Source organism: Diuraphis noxia, unplaced genomic scaffold (assembly GCF_037042655.1).
Source record: "Diuraphis noxia isolate RWA-SAM2 unplaced genomic scaffold, SU_Dnox_SAM2 contig0001, whole genome shotgun sequence".
NCBI lineage: Eukaryota > Metazoa > Arthropoda > Insecta > Hemiptera > Aphididae > Diuraphis > Diuraphis noxia.
This window is the reverse complement of record NW_028301711.1, coordinates 1,153,895-1,174,908: the sequence shown is the minus strand read 5'-3', so window position 1 is coordinate 1,174,908 and position 21,014 is coordinate 1,153,895. Positions and strand designations below refer to the sequence as shown.

General features: G+C 29.1%; 2 protein-coding genes across 2 annotated transcripts in view; both read left to right on the top strand.

Moving 5' to 3' along the window:
- The window catches only part of LOC149059157 (uncharacterized), a 244,073-nt gene that overhangs the window by 76,120 nt on the left and 146,939 nt on the right, over window positions 1-21,014 (top strand). The window lies entirely within an intron of this gene.
- LOC149059167 (uncharacterized) lies at window positions 7,927-9,341 on the top strand. Its single transcript, XM_089218050.1, has 4 exons — window positions 7,927-8,376; window positions 8,694-8,828; window positions 8,957-9,052; window positions 9,280-9,341. Exons 1-4 carry the CDS (start codon window positions 8,184-8,186, stop codon window positions 9,339-9,341), a joined length of 486 nt encoding a protein of 161 aa, XP_089074176.1. The 5' UTR covers window positions 7,927-8,183.

Here is a 21,014-nt window from a genome sequence, read left to right as displayed (position 1 = left end):
TGCAAATTATTTCAGGGATGAAGAGGACGAAATGTTTAATGAACGAAGTAGAGAAGGATGTTATAATATTTTAGTTGAAAGACGCCTTATAGATAACGAAATTAGATTTCGTGCATATTTTAGGGTATCGCTTGAACTATTCAATTATATATTAGATTATATTAAAGACGATATAAAAAGACGTCCAAGTAACAGAGTTAAAAGACCAATATCACCGGAGGAAAAACTCGCTCTCACTCTAAGGTAAGTTAATTATGATATTATAATTATTGAATATTCAGTAATTGAGATTTAAAAAAAATAGAATATATCATGTTAGTTTTTAACAAACAAGTACATAATTTAATTTATTTAAATATTATTATGATTTGAAAAAAAGTTATTGTTGCAGGAGACATATTACATAAATACTAAAAATGGTTTAAATAACAATATAATAACACGTTGAAATATAGGTACATCATATTATAATACCGATATTTCATTTTAATAACAGTATACGAACAATATGTATAAATACATTTTAATTATTTAAGTATAGTAACATTTACTAAAATGTTACAAAAAATTGCTGTCCATATATCTGAAATTATAGATATTTTGTTATAAACAAACTACACGTTTTACCTTAAATACAAAAAAAAAAAATAAAGAATACAAATATTTCTTAAAATAAATTAAAAACATAACAACCCTTTCAAAATGTGTTTGCAAAATAAAACAAAATATAAAAATAATAACACCTAGGTTTAATAATTGTAAAAAAAAATTAATAATCATTATTATCATTATTATCATCATTATAACATTGTAAAAAAGCAAAACTGGGGTTTGCTGCTGCGGTAGGGCATGAAACACTGCTTGTTGCAGAAGTTGCAGAACTCGAAGAACCTTCATCGACAAATATTGTCGGAACTATTTGTTTTGATGGAATAGGTGATACCGGTACAGTTGGTTCTACGGATGTTGTATTCGAAACCTTTGCCTTTATTGCGCGTAATTCCAATTCGGAAATAATATTAAAAACTCTAGTTTTTGCTTCTACGGCCAATTCTAGGGGAAATGTTGCCACTGTCGAAGCCATGCTTTTAAAAAAAATTTGAATTGGATCATTACATAATTCGCCTCGTCTCATCTCTTTCAATGCCGCCAAACGCTGCTCTCGCCCTTTCTTGATTTCCTCAATTATCTTATCCTTTGTTCCAATTTTTTTTGGTTTTTCATACGGTTTTCGAAATCTGTCTGTCAAACTATCACGTATTTCATTTTCCAGTGGTTGATCGACTATCGAATTATCTGTTTCTAATGAAACTTGACCAGAATTATTAGAAAAACTATTTTCTTCTGACTCCGCAGTTTGATTAAAACTTTCATTTTCCATAACCTCTGAATAGTTTAAGTTTTCATTGTAGGCAATGTTCGACTTAGTTCTAGAAATAATTTTATAAATCATAAAATGTTTGAATTTGTTTGAATTTTAAGCAGTAATATTGTTAACGCTGAATAACAATAAAATTATAAATATTACCGGTCGCGGAGGACAGCTGGTCACACACACACACACACACATAATTATTACCGTTATAATTATTGTTTTATTTTTGTATGTTTTAAATTGTATCCCGTGTGAATTATATAATATATAGATAACCGCCGCTATCGCACGTCGCCGGATCGGCTGCGCAAATATTATTAGCACGGTCGCCGTGACTTTTGTCTCGTACCGTACGTTGTTCCGACTCCATATCATCGCGTACTTAATAATATTATTTTATAAAGTTTTTATTTAAAGGTTGTTTGCCATTATTGTTTTTTATATATTATATTGTCGTGTCAGAAGGGCCTTACACTATAATTATTGTTTCTTGGTGCTAATTGCTAAAGACATCATATATTTATATTATTTACTATTGTAAGCCATAAAGGCCAAATATTATTATATTATTGTTAATTTGTTGTTATTGCCGTCGTGTATTATTTTATATTATTTAGCACAGGACCAGCTGGCCAGTCTGCGCTCCACAAATTGTGAGTTTTTCTTATTACTACTATTTATTATTTATTTAATTATTATACTTATTTTTACTCTGTTGGGCAAGAAGGGTCAAATTATTATATATTTATTTGTCAACCATAAGGGCTGCACATTTATAATTGTATATTTATCTTGTTTAGCCATAAGGGCTTGATTTATTATTATTATATTATTTTTATTGTGCCATAAGGGCTATACATATTTATTATATTCTGTCGTGCCACAAGGGCCGTGCATTATTTATATTTGTATTGATTACTTTTACACGAACATCAGTTCTAATTGCTGTGATTTTATTATATATTTGTGCAATTATTATTATTGTGTATTATACAGCAACAGCAACTTATTACTAGAAACTTTGTTACCATTTATTATTATTTGTTTTATTGTACACACCCACATATATACACACATAACACAAATAACACACGTAAAACACAACACGCACTACATAGCTCTACAGTATTTGCCCGGCATTCCCGACCACTGCTGTTCGAGCTATTACACCAATACACACCCAGCTAGTCCTCGCACATTTAAGATCTAGGTGGTAGTGGTGAACAACAAAGGTGTCCGGGATGCGCATATTATTTTTATATGCTTCCGGCCCTAACAAATATAAAAAAACTGGTCGGGGTGGTAGCATTTTTGCATTTTGGGTGGAAGTTTAAGATTCTCAGTGAAACGAAGAAGTTATTGGATCTACAATGGTGTGTGTTTTTTTATTCAAATCTCAATATACACTTACTAGTGTAAAATTATGTACGATTCTGAGTGGAGACGGTATGTCAGTCTAGGTATAAGACATTATATACTTATCTATGGTATTAAAAAAAATTTACCTATAATAAGTACCTATTATATGTCCTATAATAAATTCCAAATTAATCATATCACAATATCCATTAGGTACTTATAATGCGTTATACATCACCAACAAACCGTGATACTATCATATATATAATAGTACAAATTAGAAGTTTCAAATGCCCACGAATAATACTATACAATCACAATAAAATAACTAAAATAGTTATTCTAGGTTTTTTAATATGTAATTTCTTCGAAATTTGAACTTAAAATTACTATAAAAATAACCTGTGATTGTGTATTTTTTAGATTTTTTGGTAACAGAATTAACTACATACATGGAATCTTGTTTTAAATTTTCAATCCTTAGCTATAAAAACTGAACATTTTATAATTTATTAGTTACAATGATTAATAATTTTCGAGATGTTGATAAACTCTGTCCAAAGTTGATCTTTAAATGCTTATAAAAAAAAACTGTGACTATGTATTTCTAATATTTTTCAACTGCTATTGTAAAAATATATCAGGAGTTTTGTATTAATTTTTTACACTTTTTGGCACAACAGATAAAACTTTATTGATATTTATAGAAAAAAAAAACTAAAAAAATTGAAAACTGTAAATGCCCGTAAACAGCTCAAAAAGTGTCAAAATATTTTCAAAATTGTATGGTGTATAGGAAATACTAATATAAACATTCAATAAAATTTTCATGTATCTACAGTTATTCGTTTTTGAATTACAAGAAAATAAGGAAATCGATACATGAGAAATCGAGTGAATATCCAATATTGTAAAATTATGAACTTTAAACGCTCATAAAATTTAATTTGACTCTCCAGTAGAGATTTTTATATTGATAAACGTAGATAATCTTAAACAGTTCAAAATAAATCAAAATATTTTGAAAATGTTATCATGTATAGAAAATGCAAATATAAACAACCAGTGAAAATTTCATGTATCTACGGTCATGTGTTTTAATGTTACACCAAAAACCAAATTCGATTTTGCGTAAAAATTCCCGTTTTTTCCTAATTTTTCTTTTGTTTTTCACGGCGCTATTGAAAACTACTGGGAAATATTTACTTTTGACCCCCCAGAGCACCAACTAGATTCATTTTCCTATCAGAAAAGTTACTGTTGACGAAAATCCAAGCATTTTTACTGTCCTAAAACGTGATGACAGACACAAAAATAAAAAAACACACATCATTGTAAAATCAATACATTCATCGTTTCACTCAGAATCTAAAAGATACAAAAATATGGATAAATGGTAAAAATTAATAGACGTTACTACTCATTGTAGTATTTACTATTTAATTAAAAAAATAAAATATTTTTATACTACAACAATTAATCTCAAAAAAAATTGTTATCTCCGAATTTTATGAAATGTTGATTAAAAATTTAAATACATATTTATACATATACGTATAAAGTAGCTTAATAATAATAATTTGTTTTACCTTCTTAATGCATCATCGTTATACTTTGATTTTGTAGGAGCTGCTGAACCAGTTTACGTAACCTAACCTAACCAGTCTACGAACCTAATTTACGTTTTTTCAAATTTTTTTTGTACGAATCTCTTACTGTACGCCAACGTGTTTTGCAGTCGTTTACTAAAAATAATTTAAATGTATTTACATTTTACAGATTTTTAGCAACCGGAGAGAGTTACAGATCTCTTTCATTTCAGTTCAGAATATCGCACAACTGGATAAGTACCATTATAAAGGAAGTACTTGTAGCTATTTGTAACCGATTGAAAAACATAACAATGCCAGAACCTACCGAACATAGTTTAAAAAAAGTATCCAATGATTTCTATGAAATGTGGAATTTCCCGAATTGCTGCGGCGCTATTGACGGGAAACACATAAGGATCCTGATAGCTCTGGATCACTGTATTTTAATTTTAAATCATATTTTTCCGTTGTTCTATTGGCTTTATGTGATGCGAATTACAAGTTTCTAGTGGTCGACATAGGGTCATATGGAAAAGAAGGAGATGCAGGAATTTTCCCTAAATCAAATTTAGGAAAATTGATTTCAACTGGAAAATTTAAATTTCCAGACCCAGAGTGCTTACCAAATACTGATATAGTCGTGCCTCATGTATTTGTTGGTGATGAAGCGTTTAAATTAACGGAAACAATGATGAGGCCCTATCCTCGAAATCAATCGAAAACAGATCAAACGAAAGCCATTTTTAACTATCGTTTAAGTCGAGCGCGAAGAACAACGGAAAATACGTTTGGAATTATGTGTCAAAATTTTCGAGTATTTTTTACTCCAATTAATATTCTTCCTGAGACAGTAGATAACTTAATAATGGCATCGTGTATTATCCATTTATCCATAATCTATTATGAGATGAACGAATGGTGTGTCCTACAGATTCAACAGAAAAAGATCCCATAACGGACGTACAAACGAACATGATACAATTAAGTGCAATAGAGGGAAATGCAACACATGAAGCTTTTCGAGTCAGGGAAACTTTTAAAGATTATTTTAACTTCAGGATAGGATCAGTGAGCTGGCAGCAAAAACACGTCACACGAACTAATTGAAATAATATTATTGTATACATTGGGCTATTTTCAAAAGTATTTTCTATGATTTCAATTTTGTTTTGTTTTATTTGGTAATTTTAGAATAAAGTAGAATAAGTATTTATTTTTTATTGTATTCTCTTATAATATTATTTAATTTAAAAATAAACTACATATTTTTCTTATACATATTATATTATTTAAAAAATGCATTATAAAAATATATATATAAAAATAAACAAACATCTATATATATAATAGATTAAGATATATATATATATAGATGTTTGTTTATTTTTATTTTTGATTGTGCACTACGCCTCACTAAAAACCCATGAGTCACCGTATAATATAAATAATATGAAATTCCGAATCTAAATTTGATACAATCATAATAATAAATATTTAAACCAATGATTTTATAATAAAATTAAAAGATAGTAATAGTACAAAACGATTGTTTTCAAACGTGTCGCCTTTTTTATTTTTGAATTAACTAAACTAAAACCTAAAAAACTAAACTAGAGCAAAAAAAGAGTTTAATTATATTGGCTATTAATTATTATAATAATCTTTATCCAATAATACATACCATTTTTTCCTACGAAGTGTGAAATTTCTTTCCAGGCGTTCTCTTTGACGGAATTATCCTTATAATTTTTATCGCTTAATTTGTACAAAACAGGATAATTTCGGACACATTCAATCAACTTTTCGTCATCTACGGAGTTAAATGATTTTGACTCCATAGTTTTTTTGAAAACTAATGAACGATATAAAATATTTATTGAATTTGTCAATGATTTGCACTTTGTCAATGAATAAGCATGTTTTTAAATGAAATGTATGGAATTGGTACTTACCTACTAATTTATAATTTGAGTAATATATACAGTTATTATAAGCAATAAATATTTAAATACAATTTATATTATATCCTCCGCTGCGTGACACGCAAATGTTGCTCTACTAGCGACTGTTGCGCGATTGTCGTGCGTGAATCGACAATCGCACGCGTGAATATTCACGTGCGTGAATTATTGATAAACACAAATATGGTTTTTCATGGTTTCAACTTTTGCGCGATCACGCACCACGCAATCACGGATGCGTGGTTGTAGGAAACCACGGCTTTATATACGCGTTTTTGACGACTGGTAGCGTCGTCCGTGATATAATTATAATATTATTTTCATTTCTATTTTCTTCTGCGGCCTGCGACTAGTAGGAAGCGGCTAAGATTGTCGTCATTGCATACATCTTATAACTTGTAAGTGAACAATTTATTATTTTTTTATTTTAATTACCTATTTCAACATGTCAAATAGTGTTCATAATTTAATAAATATGTAGTACATGACTTATATTTTTAACAAAACACAATGTATTCGTATTGGATGACTATGATACCTTTAAAATGCAATATTTAATAGTATTTGGAATACATAAATATATATTATATATGATTTGATGAAAACAGTGGTGTGTGTAAGTATTCATATATTGTAAAATAAGTGCATTATGCAATAATTTATAGTGTTTTGAAAACAACGGTATATATATACATGAGAGGTAAGAATATATGTTTCATAGAATTCACATATTATGTATTCAATGGGTTAAATGGAATATGATTCATTATTAATTATATCAAAAAACAGCTTAACAGTAGTAGTTTCCACAGAGATTAACAACTCAAATAGGTAGGTAGAACCCGCTAGGCGTAAGGCATAGTGAACGTAGGTGTGTAGATCGAAACCGTGATCGTCGATTTGGCGGCGGCAATGATAACCGTGCGGTGGGTGTTTTTTTTCGATATTTTTCAAATTTCTCATTGGAAACGTTTTAAAAAAAACAAAAATTTAATTAGCCGCGAGTCTGTCTGTATCGTACCTACATCTCCTAACAATATATTGCGTGTACGACATTACCGTACGTTATTATGCTCGGTTACACCAAGCCGACAAAACGGCGACTTTCTGTCTGGCGACGAAACGGAAACATAAATGATAACTGTACTTTCGGCTAAATATATACTTTGCCTCACTCGAGGTCAGTGGCGTGTTGACAATGTTTTTAAGGAGCGGCCGCTCCATCAATATTTTAAGGGTGGGTGGTTAATAATTAGATGGGTACTATTTTGCTTATACAGAGAATGGAATTGTAAATTGTGATCATCAATATACTAAATTGTCATGTCATAGTCATAACTTATAGTGGTATAAATGTATAATACGTATTGGAAGTACACTACTACGTAGTTTCGTAGTATGTTGTTTTTCTCTATAATAAAGACCGTAGTAGTACGTAGTTCGAAACCTTTTCGTTATCTACATTCCATGTGTTATGTCAGATATTTATACCACAATCATGATATAGTCAGTAATATAGAAATCTGTTACGTATCAAAATTTTATCAGACAATCAATCCAGTAACTACTTTTAATTCTATTTTTAAAATATATGGAAGTGGGAATCCAAATTGTATTAGTTATCAAAATAATTCACTTAAATTCAGCCAATTGCTGGCTGTAAATTGTAATGGAAAATATTATGTCAACAACTCTGTCGACAGCTTGCTACAGCCTACAGATGATAGATATTATTACTTATTAGTCATTAGACAATTCGATCGTGATTACCGTCATCCTCCGCCGTCTGCATTTGTAATATACAACACACACTAATACCGTATGATATTATTATTATAGTGTTGAAGTATTTTTCGTGATTTTTTTGTTCAGTTTAGTTATTTAAAAATTTAAATAATGTCTGAAAATATTAATGAGTGTTTATGTGGAAGAAAAAGGCAAAAAATGAATGATACAAACTGGAAACGTCATCTAACTGCATGCAATGTTGCAAAATTAAAAAGTTCAAAAGCTGTAACTAATATATGGTCTTATATCACAAAAAAAAGAACTATTAATGATGAAGTGCACCCATCTCTACCAAATAAAGGTAATTTTTCTATTTTATTTGGCAATCAAAAAAAAATAGTTAAACACTATTTAGAATAATTATTTATCAATTACCTACTTAATTATGATATATTTTATTATAAATCTTATTTGACTACTTTTACTGAGATTCTAATAATTTTTAAATTATAACAATCATATTTTACAGTGTACCTATTAGTCTATTACCTATTTAGAAAACTAGTTTTATAAATTCTTTGGATTATTTTATATTATATTAATTTTTTTAAAGATTTATGAATATTATGATACATATTAATTAAATTTTTTTTAAATATTTTTTTTCTCCAATAATAGATATTACAAAAGATAAAATTTCAAGCACCATTTCAAACTTTGGTTCTTCTGTTACCCAATTAAATGTATTAAATCCTGTTAATACTAATACAACAGTAGCAACCATTGATTTAGTTACCGACTCAATAGCTTCTTGTAAGTTTTATTATTAGTATTTCAATATGCATTTATCTCAAACTATGTTTTTGAATCCCATTAAAATATTGAATAATATAAAATCTTAAGTTATTTACTTATATGTTTATTTATTTTATTTTTAAAAGGCAGTCAAATGAATGTAGTTGGTGAATCGCCCCATTTGTATAGTGTTTGTTCTGATGAAGATCAATCTAATGAGTTATCAACTGGGCCCATTGAAGGTATAATTTAATATTTTAATAAATTTAATTGAAAAGTTTAATAACGAACTTTAGGTATGTCTTTCAAGTTAAATTAAAAAATATATATATAAATTACACATTAATAATTAATAGATAGACAGTTGGTAATATAAAAGGTTAATTATGTAGTTGGTACTTGGTATTTCATATCCTTAAGAAAAGACTTAGATACTTTTAAAAAATGTTTATTTTTTTTTCATTTTTAGATACCACAAACGATAAAATTGCAAGCGTTACTTCAAAATTTGGTTTTCTGTTACCCAATTAAATGTATTAAATCCTGTTAATACTAATACAACAGTAGCAACCATTGATTTAGATATCAACTCAATAGCTTCTTGTAAGTTTTATAATTAGTATTTTAGTATCTCAAATTATGTTCTTGAATCCCATAAAAATATTGAATAATCTAAAATCTTAAGTTATTTACATGTTTATTTATTTTATTTTTAAAAGGCAGTCAAATGAATGTAGTTGGTGAATCGCCCAATTTGTATAGTGTTTGTTCTGATGAAGATCAATCTAATGAGTTATCAACTGGGCCCGTTGAAGGTATAATTTAATATTTTAATAAATTTAATTGAAAAGTTTAATAACGAACCTTAGGTATGTCTTTCAAGTTAAATTAAAAAATATATATATAAATTACACATTAATAATTAATAGATAGACAGGTGGTAATAAAAAAAGGTTAATTATTTAGTTGGTACTTGGTATTTCATGTCCTTAAGAAAAGACTTAGATACTTTTAAAAAATGTCTGTTTTTTTTTTCATTTTTAGATACCACAAACGATAAAATTGCAAGCGTTACTTCAAACTATGGTTCTTCTGTTATCCAATTAAATGTATTAAATACCGTCAATACTAACACAACAGTAGCATCGATTAATTTAGATATCAACTCAATAGCTTCTTGTAAGTTTTATAATTAGTATTTTAGTATCTCAAATTATGTTCTTGAATCCCATAAAAATATTGAATAATATAAAATCTTAAGTTATTTACATGTTTATTTATTTTATTTTTAAAAGGCAGTCAAATGAATGTAGTTGATGAATCGCCCAATTTGTATACTATGTATAGTGTTTGTTCTGATGAAGTTCAATCTAATGAATTATCAATTGGGCCCGTTGAAGGTATTAATAAATATTATTAATAAGTTTTTATATTACATTTTTTAATCCTCAAGTTTTTAATAATCAATCTAATGTTAAGTCCAAATAAAAATTAATAAGTACATAAAATTTAGTTTAAATTAACATTTACCAGATAAATATTTTAAAATAAAACTGACAATTAATTCAAATGTTATATATTTTAACAGATATTGGTAACATTGTGGAACAAGACGTTTTGTATTTCCAACAATTTCCAAATGATCCATCTATAATATTAGATTCAAAAATGTCCCCCGAACAGTTTGCTTATGTTGCAGCTTTACATCCATGTCAACCTAAAGCATGTGAGTTAAAAGGAGGTATATTTCCAACTAAAATGCAAGGCAAATGGTTGCGTTCTTGTCACGAGGATCATTATTATAAGAAACTTCCAAATGGGGAATTTGTCAAGCGAAATTGGATTTCATATTCCCCATCACAAGATAAAGTTTATTGTATTGTTTGCAAACAATTTGGAAAAGAAGATGCAAAAAGTTATCAACTAGCGCGGTTTGGTTCTGATGATTGGAGCCATATTTCATTCAAGCTTAAATCACATGAATCAAATAGTGCCCATTTAGAGTCTGAAATTCGAAGAGCTATGTTTGTAAGTAATCAAAGAGTAGTTAGTACAACTTTTGAAACTTCAAACAGAATTGTTGCGGAAAAAAGAGAAATTGTTAAAGTAATTTTTGAGACGCTTATCTACCTTGCTCGTCAAAATATAGCGTTTCGAGGCCATGATGAGTCTTGGACATCAAATAATCAAGGCAATTTTATTGAATTGATTAAATTTATCTCAAAATATAACCCAACACTTTCAACTCATTTAACAAAAATTCAAAACTCAAAAAAAAAAAATCGACTAACATTTTTATCCAATCTAAGCCAAAATAATATGCTCCATGTTCTTGGTGAAATAGTTCGGGAAAATATTTTATTTAGAATTAAAAAATCTGGAGTATTTTCGTTCATTATAGATACTACAACAGATGTTTCTAATATAGAACAACTTTCATTAGTAATTAGGTTTATAAATGAAAATGAAGAAGTCGAAGAAAGATTAGTTGCTTTAGAAAATGTATCAGACGCAAGAGGTATTGGTATGTTTAATGTTTTGTGTAATATTTGTGAAAAATATGATATTGATTGGGAAAATCAACTGTGTGCACAATCATATGATGGAGCATCTTCGATGCAAGGCCAATACTCTGGTGTTCGTGCATATATCCAAGAAAAAAATCCTAGGGCAATATATGTCTGGTGTTTTTCTCATATTTTAAATCTTGTTGTGGTAGACACTTGTGATACAAGTAAGACTATGAGAAATTTTTTTGGAGATTTACAATCATTGATAGCTTTTTAAGAGCAAGAAAACGTGCTGCAATATTTTTAAACCAACAAAAAATATGTTATCCAGAAGAAAGAGTTTGTAGAATGAAAAATTTTTCTTCCACACGCTGGACATCTCACGACCGTGCTTTGACAGTTATATTTGAAAAATATAAAGCACTTAATAATACATTACAAGAGTTGTCAAACTCAACTGAACGTGATACATCTTCAATGGCAACAAATTTATTGTCTACTATTTCTTCATTCAAGTTTGTTACACATTTGTTATTAATGAAAAATATCTTTAAGCACACAAGTCCATTATCCATATATTTACAATCACCATCATTGGATTTCATCACTGCATTAACTATGGTTGATAATTGTGCTAGAAAACTGTCAGAATTACGAAATGAGTTACATTTAGATATTTTATTGGCTGAAGCAAAAAAGTTTTCTCTGGAAAATGAACTGGAAGAAGTATGGTTTCCAGAAAAACGGGTTCAGAGACGGAAAAAAATGGCTGGAGAAAAAATCAATGATGAAATAGTAACTAATGCCAAAGATAATTTTAAAATACAAGTTTATTTCACTGTCTTAGATCAGATATGTACATCTATAACTAGTCGATTTGAAGGATCGAGGGAAATTTTATCCGACTTATCACTTCTTTCAGTTGATCGACTCATCGCTACAAATAAAGGATGTCCAATACCTGAAGATAATTTTGTGTATCTTGATAAGTGGATTCCAAATTTACAAATCGATCAATTAAAATTAGAATATTCTACTTTTGCATATAATTTCCTTAAATTTAAATCAAATATAGCAATTGAAAAATTACATGAAAAAGTAATGATAAGCGAATCAGATGAAGATACAAGTGTTGATTCAGATGAAGTCAATAGTGAAGAAACTAAAACTAAAATGACAGTTTTAAATGTGTTAAAGTTATTAAATACATTTAATTTGATATCTGCATTTCCTAATATGTACATGGCATATAAATTTTTGTGTACTATACCAGCTACATCAGTAAGTAGCGAAAGAACTTTTTCTAAATTAAAATTAATCAAGACTAGAATTCGTTCAACAATGGTACAAAAACGTCTTGATAGTTTGATGCTCTTATCATACGAAAAAGATATAATTATTAACATTGATGAAGCAATAAACAAATATGCCAATACCTCTAAATTACTCCAAGAAGCATTATTATATAAGTAACAGTTAATTTATAAATTGCTATTTATTGATTAAGAAATATGTTTATACAGTTATATATTAAGACGTACAGTGACTTAGTATTTAAAATTATAAAGAATTAAGTTTTAGTTAACTGTTTAATTTAATAATTGTTAAAAATATTGAGGCTTTAGTTGAGTTTAATGTAATATTAATAGATACAATAAAATATAATGAAACAATTATCATAATTAAATATGCGAATTAAATTGATTTACATTTACCAATTACATCTGTAATATTGATGATTGATGAAAACTTTTTAATAAGTGATGATAAATCATCATAAAAGAAAAATTAAAAACTGCTTTCCTATACTTGTATAGAATTTAAATATAAATGAAGTATAAAGAGGGGGGGGGTTAATAAATGTAGAGCTTAATATGGTTTTTATATAATGACAATGCGAGCGAAGCGAGCGATTTTGGTATGAAATGGTATTTAATAAAACGGGTGGGTGGGTGGTATGTAAGAATCTTCGCTCCTTAAGTAAAAGTAGTTCAACACGCCACTGCTCGAGGCAACACGTCTTACATATATATAATATATATAAATGTTTATAGAATTATGACGTATTACCACGGTAGCTCGGTAGCATAAAGTTCTTGCAGTTCTATTATTGTTCACTAATACATTTGACAGTATCTTACAATACAATGATTTAAGTTTAATTATTATTCAAGATCATCTAGGCAGTGGTTTCAAATGCATTTTTCTTTCATATAAGTATATCAACACTAATATATACTTTTATAGAATGCAACATGTTGTTACTAACATATAAGCATATTCAACAATTTTTGTTTCAACCTTACTAACAAATATTATAATTTCATAATTCATCTTCTTATGTCAGTTTTGTTCTACTGCTGTTATTGATTTGGTTTCCGGTGATTGTATACATTTTAATTAGGTAAAGCTGTGTTTTAATTGTATTGTACATACAAACACATACACACACACACCTACAACAAGTAGTGTTACGATTTTAATTTTACTCATAACTCACTGCCATCAACTTAACATAGGTACTTATGTTTTCTTACACAATTGTGTACCTATCTAGGTACTTTAACTACAAACAGTTAAAATCACCTGTTGAGTTCTGCTAATCATTCCAAATTCTGTACTCAAGAGTCGAGACATAAACATTTCTCACTCCAATCATACAGTTGATAGTTAAAGGACCATGAAACAAAAAAATTATTTTGACTTAATTAATAGTTAGTCAATTACTTTAACTATCGGTGGTTCTAAAATTTGTATAGGTCGATTCGTTAAGACGCTAGAGCCAAACAGAGATAGCTGCGTGACGTCACAAGATCACACGGCGCGGCGGCGGCGTATACTTTTATGCAGGAATCGCCGACGCGGTCTAGATTATTTATTTATAAATTTTGTTATATTCAATTATATTATAAATACGAGTAACTTCGTAGTCACAACAATGAACAGACATGCCTATACAAATACTCTATTTGGTTAATTATGTTTTTATCTAAAATAAGACTTATTCTATGCAGGGGCGAAACTAAAGGGAGGGGGGGGGGGGGCTATGGGGGCATCTCACCCCCCTAAACTTACTCCAGTCGGCCATTTGGACTTTTTTAATATTACAGTCGGTCAAATCGATGTAAAGGAATCGAATGAAAAAAATTGGTTTTATCATTCAAATTGTATGTGTTTTACCTGCCCATAAACGTTATGCATTACATAGGTAAGGTATATTACTACAGGCCTACAGCCACGGATCAACAGAAAAATACATTACATAAAAGCAACATAATATAATACATATAATATTCCGTTTCACCTAATGGTAAAACCAATGTTTGCGTCTATGCGTACGACTATTTTAAATCGTTATCTCTACACACTTTTATATGCGTATTATTTTTTTTTGTGCAACACTGCAACCGTATGTCAGTATTCACCGCTATAATATTACACCAGCCTACCATAGTCCCGCTGGTCACTCCCAGTATTTATAGAATGTATTATTGTAAATATTCATTATCAACTGACAAATAGTGACAACTGCGGTTTTTCTTTTATTTCTCTTTCAACTGTGCGGTGTGCACTGAATTTAGTCACAAACTCGCAACGCTTAATCGAGTGTACCAATTTATTAGGCATTAGCTATCTACGAAATCGACGTGAATACTGAATAAAGGTAAGCGTTTTCATTTATTAAGCTAAATTTACGCAAAGTTATTAATTAATTATAGTTTATTATATATTATGTACATTACATGTACACAATTTATGTGTTTCGTTTTACTATAAAGTAGGTAAAATATCAAAAATTATTAAAATAGTTAAGTAAAAAATCTAACAGTCTAGGATATAGATCAATTTTATTACAAAAAAAAAATAATATAGTCTTTGTAGTAATTACTTAAGATAACGACGATAACGTTATAATCGCCTGGTTGTCTCTGGCTTAGTAACGTACATCATAGCAAATTTGCGTTTAGTAGAACACGTTTTATACTTTTATAATGTTAGCTTTAATATTAAAGTAAATTTACCACTCAATAAATTTAAAGGTAAGAATATTATCTAAGAAGTGTCATATGCTTTTATTAATATTATCATTTTAAAGTGAGTTATGAAAATTTTAAAGTTGTAATATTTTACATAGTTATAACCAGTGTTGAGACTATCTAGATAAATATTATCTAAGTTATCTAATGTTTATCTGAGATAAAATAAAAACGTATCTAGATAAATGTATGTAAAAATAAATGTTCAATTTATATTTCACTAATAACTTTGAACTTTTAAGGCATTCCGATTGTCTAAAGACTAAGTTTTAATATGGGTAAACGAAGAAAAGTTATGTGAAACTTGTGGAAGTATATTCGACAATGATTTTAAGACCAGGCATGAGACGGCTTGTCACAATGGAAAACGTGTTAGAATTAAAGAACTAGGGGCTCCTAAGAATCCGTTTGTTGCTGCACTTAAAGCTTCTAATAACAATTTACAAAAGGCTTCATCAAGTTTGTTGGAAAATGTATGTATTTAAAGTCACAATTAAAATATAGTTATTTTTTAACTCATACTTAGAGCTTAAAAATATATTAGGTTAAATATAAATTGTTATATTGGTAAATAATAGTTTTATTAATAGCTTTATTAGTAAAATATTAGCAAAAATATCTTTCTAAAACCAATTTGTCCGAATTTTCCACTGAATCCAAAATATTATTAACCATTTGAAAATCAAATATAGTTTATTTTGTATAATAGCTAACTGATGAATAATTTTGTTAGGTTAACTCAAAATTAAGTCCATCTTCTGATGTCCAGTCACCAATATCTGTTATTACAACAAGTGACAATGCACATCTTTCTGAAATCGAAGTTATGGAAACCAATGCAATACAAAAGGAGAGCAAAGAAATTGAAAGTGAATTAAAACTTATTAATGAAGTTAATCATTGTGATTTAACTAACCAAATTTCAGAAACAAATTTAGAATGTTCAGATATAACAAAATGTTTTTGGTTGTGCTGGTCAGTTTAAACATTTAATTGATTATATAGATATGTGTAAGCCAATAATTCAACAACTTCACGAAACTGAAGTTGTAAATAGTTACAAGTTTATAATTGAAGTAAAAGATGCTATGAAACACATTCTTAAAATGTCTTCTTCTATAATGGACAGATGCAATGTGTTAATGACACAGATGGATATAGTTTCAGAAAGTATTACCGAAAAAGATACTGTGAGTAATAAAGTACATCATGATCCAGGACTCAGAATTAAAATAACTTCAGATAATCAAAGACAATACCTAATCATGCTAGGCCCACATCAACCAAAATTAAACTTTTACCCGAAGCGAGAAACACATCGTTTTAATCCATCTTGGTATACCGAATACCCACACTTGGAATATAGTACGGCGAAAGACGCAGCTTACTGTTTTGTTTGCAGTTTATTTCCTGATGTAGCTGGTCGTCAAAAAAGTAAGGGATATTGGAACGAAATCGGCGTAACTGGATGGAAAAAAATGAAAGGCTCTAGTGGCTTAAACAAAATGGGAAAATTACAGAAACATTTCACTTCTGAAGCGCACAAATCTGCATTAACTGATTATTGCAATTACATGAAAAAATCAAATAACATTGATGTTATGCTCGACAAAACAGTACGTGAGCGAAAAATTCAGGAAGAGAGCAATCAAAGTTTTCACAAAGAAGTAATTTGTATCTTATTGGGTGTAACCAAAACCCTCGCAAGACAAGGTTTAGCATTCAGAGGAAAAGATGATGATGAAAATGGAAACTTTAGACAAATTACGTATTTACTTTCTAGACACTGTCCACTGTTAAAAAAATGGTTGAATGATTCTTGTTATCGCCCATACCATTCTACATATTTGAGTCCTCAATCTCAAAACGAGTTCATAACCACACTTGCGTCATCAGTGAACAAAATTATTAGAGCTAAAGTTAGAGAATCTGGTCAGTTTTCTGTTATGGCTGATACTACGCCTGATTTGTCACATACAGATAGGCTATCAGTTGTTGTAAGGTTCGTCAATAATGAAGGAACAGCAGAAGAAAGATTAATAGAAGTCCGCGAAGCTTTAAATAAGACTGGCGTAGGAATGGCAAATGACATATTAGACACATTGCAAAAGAACGAGTTGGATCCTGATAATCTTGTTTTTCAGTCGTACGATTTTGCCAGCAGTATGTCCGGAGTATTTAATGGTGCACAACAAAAATTAACAGAATTATTAGGTAGAAAAATACCTTATATTCCATGCCAAGCTCATAGAATTAACACATTCATTGAACATGGATGTGAAGCTAGTCTTATAATATCCGATATGTTTTCAGTAATGCAAGAACTTTATGTATTTTTTTCTTCAAGTACAAAGCGATATTCACCATTACTGATCAAACTATCTGATGTTGAAATTGCATTGAAACTAAGAAATTTGTCAAAGACGAGATGGACAGCACGTGCGGAGGCGATTAAGTCTGTTTGGTCGTCATTTGATATAATTATTGAAGTTTTAGATGAAATAACAAATACCAAGGACAAATTTGATAAATCCACCAGAAATGCAGCGTATTCTTTATCAAAACGTTTAATTTCTGTAGACTTTGTTGTTAGTATTCTATTTATGAAAAATGTTATGTATAAGATGAAGTTATTAACTGAGTGTCTCGAATCAATCGAACTTAACATAGCTGATGCAATCATATTTATGTCAAGTACTCTAGAATCATTAAATATTATTAATTCTGACGTAGATTGTATGGATAATCTTATAAATAGTTCAATTGCGTTTTTGAAGTCTTTTGATGTAGATGCTGAAAAAGAGTTTATAGTTCGCCATAGACGCCGACTTGTACCTAAACGCCTTGATAATAATAGAGATAATGCGGCTAATATATCATTTAAAACATTTTATAGAAAAGAATTTAAATCTGTGTTAGATGAGCTCACGTCACTGATGAAAAATCATTTAGATAGTTGTATTGGTACAATTAAACCATTATATAATCTGTTCAATCCCCCTGTATCAAGGAATAACTTAACTGAAACTGGAATTCAAGATGCAATCACTTTTTTACCCAAACAATGTGTTGTAGACCCGTTACATTTACTGGTTGAGTTAGAAGTACTGTACGACCAATGTAAAGAAGTGAAAACTGTTTCAGATGTAGCAGCTGTTTCGGAACAAACGAAAAAAATGCTTCCTATAGCTAATAGAATGTCTCGTTTATTGTGTACAGCTCCAGTAACTGTTACTGGAAATGAGCGTTCATTTAGCAAGTTAAAGTTGGTAAAGAATTACTTGAGAACAACCCAGAGTGACTCCCGATTAAGCGATTTGCTGTTACTTTCCTCGGAAAAAGACATAATAGATGATATTAAGTTAGATGTTATTGCCAAACAATGGTCAGTTTTTAAAAAAAAGAAGAATTTGTATTTAATAACTTTTTGTGTATATTGTTTTATTTGTTGTAAGTTCATCCTCCAAAAATCAATTTAATTTTTGTATAAATAACAGTTGAAAATTTTAATATTAACTTAAGAACATTGACAATAATGTACAATTAAAAATACATAATTTAAAAATAAAACATACTTTATAATGTATGCTAATTTTTTTAAGTCAGTCGGCCAAATGGACTTGGTTGCCCCCCCAAAATAATGACTTCGCTACGCCCCTGCGATCAACCGCATTTTACGTTTATACGTCTCCGTAAACGGAAATATTTTCATCGTTGGGATTTTGTTTTACGAGGTATAGTAATTTACTAATGTAGTATTTACTAATTCAGTAATGGATTTACGTAGTGGAAAAATAGTAGACTTTAAACTTGTTCAAAAAGGTATGGTAAAAGGAGACTTGGAAAGAAAAGGTTGTGAATTATTACTTGATGATCTGACCAAAAACCAAAATTTTAATATTAAATTGTTTCTTACTGATCGACATAAAGGAATTCGTTTCTACATTAGAACACAACATCCTGAAATACAACACGAATTTGATGTGTGGCACCTATCTAAAAGTTTGATGAAAAAAATGAAACCCTTAGAAAAAAAACACGAAGATGCATATTTATGGAGAAGTAGTATTAATAATCATCTTTGGTGGGCTTCACAAAACTGCAAAGGTGACGGTCAATTATTAGTTAAAAAATTCACGTCTCTACTACATCACATAAAAAATGAACATGAATGGGAAGAAAATGGAGTAACAAAAACATGCGATCATGATCCATTAACAGATGAACAAATAAATAAAAATTATGGTTAAAATCCGATAGCGAATCATACTATGCATTAAAAAAAATTGTAACTGCCAAAGATTTTATAAAAGATTTGCCACATGCAAAACATTTTGTGCATACTGGCCGCTTAGAATCTTATAATGTAAGGCTAAAATACATGCCAAAACGAATTCATCTGAAATATATTTCTTTATCTAATCATCTATCTAAAAGTATATATGCACCATGTGAAATATCGAAATAATATTACATCAATTTCTATTCTAAATTCTAATATCATAGTTAATAAAGGTAATAAAAATTAATAACGTACATTTAAATTTAGTAAAAAGACAAAACGTACACTAATATTTATTAAAACAATAAAACCCACAGACTTATGATAATTGTCTTAAATTTTATTGAATATAACAAAAAATTTAAAAAAAATAACCAAGACCGCTTCGGCGATTCCTGTGTAAAAGTATACGCCGCCGCCACGCCGTGTGATCTTGTGACGTCACGCGGCTATCTCTCTTTGGCTCTAGCGCCTTAACAAATCGACGTATACAAATTTTAGTACCACTGTTAGTTATATTAACTCATTATATATTAATTGAACCATATTCGCTTTTTTTGTTTCATGGTCCTTTAATTACATAACACATATGGGGTGCCTACGCTTAGATTATAAGTATGTATGTAATATGAACACACCAATTAAACGTTCTTCTGTTTTGTTCTATTGCTAAATATAGAATATAATGTTGTTGAAGTAATAATATGTCGTTAAGGCGTGGAACTATGTTTCTTTTGCATAGTTCACGCACAATAAGTAGAGTTACAGTTATTTATAAGTTATAAGTCACATTTATTTTAAATGTACCTTTAACAAACGAACAAAACACTTATACATTTCACAGTATGTTATAATGGACTTTCTTTCTACAAGTATCTGATATAAATATTCTGCAAAACATAAATCTTACCCACTTAATGCATATAGTATAGTTACCAACACATGAGGACATTCAACAATTTTTGTTTCAAATTAACTAACATTATAAAATATATGTGTTTACAAACTCATCTTCTTATATCAGTATTATTCTACTGCTGTTACTGATTTTGTTGCAATAAGTATGATTGCATTTGTGTTAATTAGGTAAAACTGTTTTTTAATTCCATAATGTACATACAAATACCCACAAACACACACACACACACCATAGGCTTCAGCTCCTCACATATATTTTCAATCACTGCCTCTCAGAAGTTCTTAAACTTTTATAAGTATAGGTAACAGATTTAATACAGTTTTTACATTTTATATTCTTATATTTATATATTTCTATTTAAAATAATAGTTATCAATATAAAGTATTGCTAATTATATTAAATAGTTAGTTACTCATTTCATCATATTTTTCAAAACAGTCATCTCACATTTCAAT